Raw genomic sequence first — 10,937 nt, 5'->3', positions numbered from 1 at the left:
AAACCAAATTAGCAAGCTCTAAGTGTTTCTTCATTAATGGGTGCAAAGTATATGATGCAAGAGCTTAAACATGAGCACAACAATTGCCAAGTATCAAATTATCCAAGACATTTTAGAATTACTACATGTAGCATTTTCCAATTCCAACCATATAACAATTTAACGAAGAAGAAACTTCGCCATGAATACTATGAGTAAAGCCTAAGGACATATTTGTCCATATGCTACAGCGGAGCGTGTCTCTCTCCCATACGAGTGAATGCTAGGATCCATTTTATTCAAACAAAACAAAAACAAAAACAAACCGACGCTCCAAGCAAAGCACATAAGATGTGGCCGAATAAAAATATAGTTTCGTGGGAGGAACCTGATAATGTTGTCGATGAAGAAGGGGATGCCTTGGACATCCCCAAGCTTAGACGCTTGAGTCTTCTTAGAATATGCAGGGGTGAACCACCGGGGCATCCCCAAGCTTAGAGCTTTCACTCTCCTTGATCATATTGTATCATACTCCTCTCTTGATCCTTGAAAACTTCCTCCACACCAAACTCGAAACAACTCATTAGAGGGTTAGTGGACAATAAAAATTAACATGTTCAGAGGTGACACAATCATTCTTAACACTTCTGGACATTTTATAAAGCTACTGGACATTAATGGATCAAAGAAATTCATCCAACATAGCAAAAGAGGCAATGCGAAATAAAAGGCAGAATCTGTCAAAACAGAACAGTCCGTAAAGATGGATTTTATTGAGGCACCAGACTTGCTCAAATGAAAATGCCCAAATTTAATGAAAGTTGCGTACATATCTGAGGATCACTCACGTAAATTGGCTTAATTTTCTGAGTTACCTACAGAGAATTAGACCCAGATTCGTGACAAGCAAAGAAATCTGTTTCTGCGCAGTAATCCAAATCTAGTATTTACTTTACTATCAAAGACTTTACTTGGCACAACAAAACATAAAACTAAGATAAGGAGAGGTTGCTACAGTAGTAAACAACTTCCAAGACTCAAATATAAAACAAAAATACTGTAGTAAAAACATGAGTTGTCTCCCATAAGCGCTTTTCTTTAACGCCTTTCAGCTAGGCGCGAAAGTGTATATCAAGTATTATCGAGAGATGAAGCATCAACATCATAATTTGTTCTAATAATAGAATCATAAGGTAACTTCATTCTCTTTCTAGGGAAGTGTTCCATACCTTTCTTGAGAGGAAATTGATATTTAATATTCCCTTCCTTCATATCGATAGTAGCACCAACGGTTCGTAGAAAAGGTCTTCCCAATATAATGGGGCAAGATCCATTGCATTCAATATCCAAGACAACAAAATCAACGGGGACAAGGTTATTGTTAACCATAATATGAACATTATCAACTCTCCCCAAAGGTTTCTTTTTAGCATTATCAGCGAGATTAACATCCAGATAACAATTTTTCAATGGTGGCAAGTCAAGCATATCATAGACTTTTTAGGCATAACAGAAATACTTGCACCAAGATCACATAAAGCATTACAATCAAAATCATTGACCCTCATTTTAATGATGGGCTCCCAACCATCCTCTAGCTTTCTAGGAATAGAAGTTTCAAGTTTTAGTTTCTCTTCTCTAGTTTTTATGAGAGCATTTGTAATATGTTTTGTGAAAGCCAAGTTTACAACGCTAGCATTGGGACTCTTAGCAAGTTTTTGTAAGAACTTTATAACTTCAGAGATGTGGCAATCATCAAAATCTAAATCATTACAATCTAAAGCAATGGGATTATCATCCCCAAGGTTGGAAAAAATTTCAGCAGTTTTATCACGAGCAGTTTCAGCAGTTTTAGCAGTTTCAGGTAATTTTGCGCGCTTTGCACTAGGAGTAGAAACATTGCCAACACCAATTATTTTACCATTAATAGTAGGAGGTGCAGCAACATGTGAATCATTAGCATTGCTAGTGGTGGTAATAGTCCAAACTTTAGCTACATTTTTCTCTTTAGCTAGTTTTTCATTTTTCTTCTCTATCCCACCTAGCACGCAATTCAGCCATTAATCTTATATTCTCATTAATTATAACTTGGATGGCATTTGCTGTAGTAACAATTTTATTTTCAATATCCTTATTAGGCATAACTTTCGATTTCAAAAGATCAACATCATAGGCAAGACTATCAACCTTAGAAGCAAGAATATCAATTTTATTGAGCTTTTCCTCAACAGATTTGTTAAAGGCAGTTTGTGTACTAATAAATTCTTTAAGCATAGCTTCAAGTCCAGGGGGTGTATTCCTATTATTGTTGTAAGAATTCCCATAAGAATTAGCATAACCGTTACCATTATTATAAGGATATGGCCTATAGTTATTACTAGAATTGTTCCGATAAGCATTGTTGTTGAAATTATTATTTTTAATGAAGTTTACATTAACATGTTCTTCTTGGGAAACCAATGAAGCTAACGGAACATTATTAGGATCAACATTAGTCCTATCATTCACAAGCATAGACATAATAGCATCAATCTTATCACTCAAGGAAGAGGTTTCTTCAACAGAATTTACCTTCTTACCTTGTGGAGCTCTTTCCGTGTGCCATTCAGAGTAATTAATCATCATATCATCAAGAAGCTTTGTAGCCGCCCCCAAGGTGATGGACATAAAGGTACCTCCAGCAGCTGAATCCAATAAATTCCGCGAAGAAAATTTAGTCCTGCATAGAAGGTTTGGATGATCATCCAAGTAGTCAGTCCATGGGTTGGGCAATTTTTAACCAAAGATTTCATTCTTTCCCAAGCTTGAGCAACATGTTCATTATCCAATTGTTTAAAATTCATTATGCTACTCCTCAAAGATATAATTTTAGCAGGGGGATAATATCTACCAATAAAAGCATCCTTGCATTTAGTCCAGGAATCAATACTATTCTTAGGCAGAGATAGCAACCAATCTTTAGCTCTTCCTCTTAATGAGAAAGGAAACAATTTCAATTTAATAATATCACCATCTACATCCTTATACTTTTGCATTTCACACAATTCAACAAAATTATTAAGATGGGCAGCAGCATCATCAGAACTAACACCAGAAAATTGCTCTCGCATAACAAGATTTAGTAAAGCAGGTTTAATTTCAAAGAATTCCGCTATAGTAGCAGGTGGAGCAATAGGTGTGCATAAGAAATGATTATTATTTGTGGTTGTGAAGTCACACAACTTAGTATTTTCAGGGGTGGCCATTTTAGCAGTAGTAAATAAAGCAAACTAGATAAAATAAATGCAAGTAACTAAATTTTTTGTGTTTTTGATATAGCAAACAAGATAGTAAATAAAGTAAAGCTAGCAACTAATTTTTTTGTGTTTTTATATAATGCAGCAAACAAAGTAGTAAATAAAATAAAGCAAGACAAAAACAAAGTAAAGAGATTGGGAAGTGGAGACTCCCCTTGCGGCGTGTCTTGATCTCCCCAAGCAACGGCGCCAGAAATTTGCTTGATGCGTGTAGCCGACACGTCCGTTGGGAACCCCAAGAGGAAGGTGTGATGCGCACAGCGGCAAGTTTCCTCGCAAGAAACCAAGGTTTAATCGAACCAGTAGGGAGTCAAGAAGCACGTTGAAGGTTGATGGCGGCGGGATGTAGTGCGGCGCAACACCGGAGATTCCGGCGCCAACGTGGAACCTGCACAACACAACCAAAGTACTTTGCCCCAACGAAACAGGTGAGGTTGTCAATCTCACCGGCTTGCCGTAACAAAGGATTAACCGTATTGTGTGGAAGATGATTGTTTGCAAGAAAACAAGTAAAGAACAAGTATTGCAGCAGATTTGTATTTCAAGTATAAAAGAATGGACCGGGGTCCACAGTTCACTACAGGTGTCTCTCCCATAAGATAAAAGCATGTTGGGTGAACAAATTACAGTCGGGCAATTGACAAATAGAGAGGGCATAACAATGCACATACATGTCATGATAAATATAGTGAGATTTAATTGGGCATTACGACAAAGTACATAGACCGCCATCCAAGCATGCATCTATGCCTAAAAAGTCCACCTTCAGAGTTATCATCCGAACCCCTTCCAGTATTAAGTTGCAAAACAACGGACAATTGCATTAAGTATGGTGCGTAATGTAATCAATAACTACATCCTTAGACATAGCATCAATGTTTTATCCCTAGTGGCAATAGCACATCCACAACCTTAGAACTTTCCGTCACTCGTCCCGCATTCAATGGAGGCATGAACCCACTATCGAGCATAAATACTCCCTCTTGGAGTTAAGAGCAAAAACTTGGCCGAGCCTCTACTAATAACGGAGAGCATGCAAGATCATAAACAACACATAGGTAATAACTTGATAATTAACATAACATAGTATTCTCTATCCATCGGATCCCGACAAACACAACATATAGTATTACGGATAGATGATCTTGATCATGTTAGGCAGCTCACAAGATCCAACAATGAAGCACAATGAGGAGAAGACAACCATCTAGCTACCGCTATGGACCCATAGTCCAGGGGTGAACTACTCACTCATCACTCCGGAGGCGACCATGGCGGTGAAGAGTCCTCCGGGAGATGAATCCCCTCTCCGGCAGGGTGCCGGAGGAGATCTCCGTAATCCCCCAAGATGGGATTGGCGGCGGCGGCGTCTCGATAAGGTTTTCCGTATCGTGGCTCTCGATGCGGGGGTTTCGCGATGGAGGCTTTAAGTAGGCGGAAGGGCAACGCGGGGGCCACACGAGGGCCCCACACCACAGGTCGGTGCGGCCGGGGCCCGGGCCACGCCGCCCTAGTGTGGCGGCGCCTCGTGGCCCCACTTCGACTCCTCTTCGGTCTTCCGGAAGCTTCGTGGCAAAATAGGACCCCGGGCGTTGATTTCGTCCAATTCCGAGAATATTTCGTTACTAGGATTTCTGAAACCAAAAACAGCGAGAAAACAACAACCGGCTCTTCGGCATCTTGTTAATAGGTTAGTTCCAGAAAATGCACGAATATGACATAAAGTGTGCATAAAACATGTAGATATCATCAATAATGTGGCATGGAACATAAGAAATTATCGATACGTCGGAGACGTATCACACTGCAAAGAATGTTGTTGACTGCAGGTGGATATACAAAATCAAGCGTAAAGCTGATGGCTCCATTGATAGATACAAAGCTCGTCTGGTAGCCAAAGGTTTCAAGCAACGTTATGGCATTGACTATGAGGACACTTTCAGCCCAGTGGTCAAGATAGCAACTGTCATACTTGTTCTAGCCATCTCAGTCTCTCGGGGTTGGACTTTGCGACAGCTTGATGTCAAGAATGCGTTTCTTCATGGTGTTCTAGAAGAGGAAGTATACATGAGACAGCCACCTGGTTATGAAGACAGGGGGAAAACAAACTATGTCTGCAAACTTGACAAAGCACTCTATGGGCTGAAACAAGCTCCACGTGCTTGGTACTCCAGGTTGAGTTCAAAGTTGGTGTCACTTGGTTTTCAATCGTCTAAGTCTGACACTTCTTTGTTTATATACCGCAAGTCTGGAGTCACTATTTTCATGCTTATTTATGTTGATGCTATCATTGTGGCTAGTTCCTCTCAGCAAGCAACAGATGCTCTTCTTCGAGATTTAAGCAAGGACTTTGCATTAAAGGATCTAGGTGATCTTCATTACTTCTTGGGTATGGAAGTGCACAAAGTTGATGATGGTATAGTCTTGAATCAAGCCAAGTATGCTCGGGATATTTTAGCCCGGGTTGGTATGAAGGATTGCACTGGTTGTCCTACGCCTTTATCTTCATCAGAAAAAATAACTGCACATGAAGGTAGCCTGCTTGGTCCTGAAGACATTACAAGTTACAGGAGTATGGTAGGTGCTCTGCAGTACTTAACTCTTACAAGGTCAGATATTTCTTATGCAGTAAATAAAGTCTGCCAGTATCTTCATGCTCATACTACTGTTCATTGGACTGCTGCAAAGAGAATTCTGAGATATGTTAAAAGTACCCTACGCATTGGACTTACTTTTATGAGGTCCTCATCCACGCTTATCAGTGTTTTCTCTGATGCTGACTGGGCCGGTTGTGTTGATGACCGCCGTTCCACTTGAGGTTTTGCAGTTTTCTATGACCCTAACCTGATTTCTTGGAGTGCAAAGAAACATGCTACTGTCTCCAGGTCAAGTACAGAAACTGAGTACAAGTCAGTGGCCAATGCAACTGCAGAAATGATATGGGTTCAATCTCTTCTCAAGGAATTGGGAGTGAAGCTTCCACAGATACCAGTATTATGGTGTGACAATCTAGGTGCTACATATCTGTCAGCAAATCCAGTGTTTCACGCCAGAGCCAAGCATATTGAGATAGATTTTCACTTTGTTCGAGAACGAGTGTTAAAGAAGGAACTAGAAGTCAGATTTGTTCCTTCTAAAGATCAGGTTGCAGATGGCTTCACAAAGCCACTCCCGGTTAGAAACTTTTTAGAATTTAGACATAATCTCAACTTAGTGAGTTATGATTAAGGGAGGGTGTTAAACAACGTGTGGCACAAGTTGTATAGGACATAGAGTCCGTATCAAATACCTGCTGTAAGCCGCCTATATATATACATGAAATAAACCAATCTCGGTTATCCGAGTAGTTCCAATCTACCTGATCTTACAGCATCGAGCTCGGGCACATGGACCTAAAATAGCAAAAAAATAGTTTACTTTGCATGGCAGAATCAAGAATGATATTATATATTATGGATGAAACTTCCGGGCAGCATCAGGATGCTACATATCTCATGTTAGCAGCCTAGTCGGTAATGAAATATAAACATGCATGTATCACTGCCAGCATCAGCCAGGCGGCTAATTAACCAATTGTAGCTAGGGGTGCAACTGGCAAACCAACATACATAATAAAATGAATACAGTAACAATTTAAGCTTGCTAAATAATTCTAGCCCGTCACTTAATGTCCTTGAATAATAGCTCAAGGAATATGGTGTGGCGGCTTCTCACCAACAACCTTCTGTTCCCGGCCGATTCAATCAGGCATCTCCTAATAGATCATGACAGTGACTTAACAAAAAGGCTGCAGCATCAGCATGTAGGTCAACCCCTCTTTAAGTTTCTCCAAAACTCGATGCATTTTTTATGTGAATATGAACGTACTCCCTCCGTCCTTAAATAAGTGTACGTTAAGACATGTCTTAAGTCAAACTAATAACATTTATGACACTTAATTAATATCGCTAGATTAATCTTGACATGTAGTTCAATAATATAGTATTTGATTTTATGTATGTTGCTATTTTTGTGTAAAACTTAGATCAAATCTAAAAATATTTGATTTTCAGAAAAGGAAAACGTACACTTACTCACATACGGTTTTCATAGAAACTTATTGGGTGAACGGCGTTCATTTCGGGAGAGAACACTGTTTTTCTACACAGGCGTGGGCGTCCCTGGCCTATCGGCCTACGACGTTTCAAGATTCGTGCACAGTGGCGGAGCCAGCATATAACCATTGGGTTCACATGAACCCAATGAAATTTGATTAGTCTCTTTATAATCACTACATATTTACTACTCATTCATACTCTGAACCTACTATTACAAAGCGATGAACCCAATCAAAAAATGTTCTAGCTCCGCCTCTGTTCGTGCACAACATTTTGCATCAATTACCTTGTCTTTGTACATCTCTTCCTCCCATAGGAACGAAAGTGGACATGTACCCCTTATCTCCTCCCAAATAATTGCGTCTGGGTCGATGAGATGGTTGGGTCAACTGGGTGGCACTGTCAATGAGAGGGAGCTCAATAATTTCATCACAGCAAGCATAGAATGAAAGAATGTTACTAAAAGAACACCAGTAATCTGGCTTAACTAACTCGTAAGTGCAATATAAATAGCACATGCGTGCATCCTTGTCCTATTGCTTCCGCAGTCGATCATCCTTGTACAGCTATCGCAGCAGCATTCACGATGGGCAGCTTCTCCAGTCTAGTCCTTCTTCCACTGATGTCATTTCTTCTGCTGCAATGCTATGCATCAGCACAACACACACTGGGCACCGGGTCATCCCTGTCAGTAGAAGACCACGCGAGGCCCTTCCTCGTATCACCGGACGCCACCTTCTCCTGCGGCTTCCTCCAAGCCGGCGACAACGCCTTCTACTTCTCCATCTGGTTCACCGCCACCAAGAACAAGACCGCCGTCTGGTCGGCCAACCCCGGCGCCCCTGTGAACGGCCGGTTATCCAGGGTCTCGTTCAGCCGCGACGGCGAGCTGGCCCTGGCCGACGCCAACGGGACCACTGTGTGGGACACCAAGACGGGAGGTAACAGGCAGCTCACCGTCTCCCTCAACGACACCGGCAACCTCGTCATCACGGACCCGTCCACCGGCCACGCACTGTGGCAGAGCTTCCACTGGCCGACGGACACCCTGCTCCCGTCGCAGGCGATGTCCAAGGACACGAAGCTTGTGGCCGGCTACTACACCTTCTACTACGACAACGACAACGTGCTGCGGCTCCTGTACGACGGCCCGGAGATCGCCAGCATCTACTGGCCGGACCCAGACCTCGGCATTTGGGGGAGCGGACGGACAAACTACAACAGCTCGCGGTTCGGCATCCTCAACGACGCGGGCGCGTTCCGCTCCAGCGACGGGCTGCGCTTCCAAGCATCCGACCTGGGCTCCCCCGGCGTGAAGAGACGGTTAACGATCGACAAGGACGGCAACCTGCGACTCTACAGCCTCGTGAACGCGACCGGTGTCTGGACGGTCACCTGGGTGGCGCTGCAGAAGCCGTGTTCTGTACACGGGCTGTGCGGCAAGAACGCCCTCTGCGAGTACCAGCCGTCCCTCCGATGCTCGTGCGCGCCGGGGTACGAGATGGCCGACCGCCGGGACTGGAGAAAGGGATGCAAGCCGACGTTCAGCCTCCCCGCCTACACCGCCATCAACTGCAGCCAAGGGGTGCCGGAGGAGTACACCTTCGTCAAGGTGGCGTACACCGACTTCTACGGTTACGACCTCGCCTTCAACAAGTCCGTCACCTTCGAGAGCTGCATGAACATCTGCCTGCAGATGTGCTCCTGCACCGCCTTCTCCTACAGGATGGATGGTGTGGGCAATTGCTTCCCAAAAGGCGTCCTGTTCAACGGCTACACGTCCTCCTTCTTCCCCGGGAGCATCTACCTCAAGGTGCCCAGCAAGGTCAACGCATCGGCGCTGCCGTTGGTAGCCGCCAAGGGCCTCGCCTGCAAGCCTAACGGCACTAGTCCGGCCATCGTCCCAGGATACGCGGACACATACGGGAGACCCGGCAGCGGGCCAAAGTGGGCCTACTTCTTTTCGTTCGCCGCGGTGCTGGGCTTTCTCGAGCTCCTAATCTTCGCCGCAGGGTGGTGGTTCCTGTCCAGCCATCACAGCATACCTAGCTCGCTGCAGGCAGGCTACAGGCTGGTCATGGCCACCCAGTTCAGGCGGTTCTCGTACCAGGAGCTCAAGAACGCGACGGGGAACTTCAAGGAGGAGCTTGGCCGCGGCGGGTCGGGCGTGGTATACCGCGGCGTGCTCGACGAGGGCACCGTGGTGGCGGTGAAGAAGCTGACGGACGTGCAGGTGCAGGGAGAGGAGGATTTCTGGGCGGAGGTGGCGGTGTTCGGGAGGATCAACCACATCAACCTCGTGAGGATCTGGGGGTTCTGCTCCGAGGGCAAGCACAGGATGCTGGTGTACGAGTACGTGGAGAACGAGTCGCTGGACCGGCACCTCTTCGGCACGCACATCATCGGCAGGTCCCTGTCGTGGGCCGAGCGGTTCAGGGTAGCGCTGGGCGCCGCCAGGGGCCTCGCCTACCTCCACCACGAGTGCCTCGAGTGGGTCATCCACTGCGACGTCAAGCCGGAGAACATCCTCCTCACGCGGGACCTCGACGCCAAGATCGCCGACTTCGGCTTAGCCAAGCTGTCCGGGAGGGACGCCGCGGCCAGCGACGGCGTGCAGCTATCACATATGAGAGGGACCACGGGTTACATGGCGCCGGAGTGGGCGCTCGGCCAGCCCGTGGACGCCAAGGTCGACGTGTACAGCTACGGCATCGTGCTGCTGGAGATCGTCATCGGGACCCGGATCTCAGATCAGACCACGGCGGACGGCGAGGAGCGGCTGGAGATGGGGCAGATCGCGCAGGCGCTCAAGCAGGTAGTGGCGAGTGGAGACATTGGGTCCTTGGTGGATACTAGGCTGAATGGGCAGTTCCACCCTCGCCAGGCCATGGAAATGGTGAAGATTTCCTTGTCATGCATGGAGGAGAGGAGCAGCAGACCCACCATGGATGACATCTCCAAAGCTCTTACGGCGTGCGATGACGAGGATGAGCACCCTGCCTACGTGTCATGACTTCAATATGAAGCTGCATTTCCTCCGTCCGATCTTAGGCTTAATTGCTTTTAGATAAAAGGCATAGAATGTCCTTCTTTAAATTAATAAAGCGCCCATTGTACCTTTCTTGTCCCTATGTAAATTATATTATCTAATTTATATATTTTTAATATAGAAAATATATTAATATCAACATAAAGTCTACATCAAGTGAGTCTAGACATCAAGATGCACATGGCCGAAAAAACAAAAACAAAAAAAGGAAAACAAAAGACCCCGGCGAAAAAACCGGAGACTCGCGGCAGCAAAAGCATCACTAGTACTGGTGACGACGCCTAGACTCCAACCAAGGTTCTCACAAAAAACATCCCAATAAAAATAATATATATTAATACTAATATGTCTATTATGCCGTGTAATTTATACATTTTTTAATAAAGAAAATATATTAATATCAAGATAACATGAATAACATACCGCTTCTGCAACTACATAATTGTTAGATCAAGTGAGTCTAGACATCAAGATGCACACATCCAAAAAAACAAAAGAAGAAAAAAATAAAACAAA

General features: G+C 44.6%; 1 protein-coding gene across 1 annotated transcript; it reads left to right on the top strand.

Moving 5' to 3' along the window:
- The first annotated feature begins 7,958 nt into the window (after positions 1 to 7,958).
- LOC124659629 (putative receptor protein kinase ZmPK1) lies at positions 7,959 to 10,385 on the top strand. Its single transcript, XM_047197463.1, has one exon. The coding sequence runs from the start codon at positions 7,959 to 7,961 to the stop codon at positions 10,383 to 10,385; it is 2,427 nt and encodes an 808-aa protein (XP_047053419.1).
- The last annotated feature ends 552 nt before the right edge of the window (positions 10,386 to 10,937 follow it).

This window comes from Lolium rigidum, chromosome 6 (genome assembly GCF_022539505.1).
Source record: "Lolium rigidum isolate FL_2022 chromosome 6, APGP_CSIRO_Lrig_0.1, whole genome shotgun sequence".
Lineage (NCBI taxonomy): Eukaryota > Viridiplantae > Streptophyta > Magnoliopsida > Poales > Poaceae > Lolium > Lolium rigidum.
The sequence above is the reverse complement of the archived record's forward strand: the minus strand, read 5'-3'. Positions and strand labels throughout refer to the sequence as shown.

What these genes read in the sequence shown, in the direction of transcription:
- LOC124659629 (XM_047197463.1), top strand. Translation starts at nt 7,959, where the DNA reads ATGGGCAGCTTCTCCAGTCTAGTCCTTCTTCCACTGATGTCATTTCTT.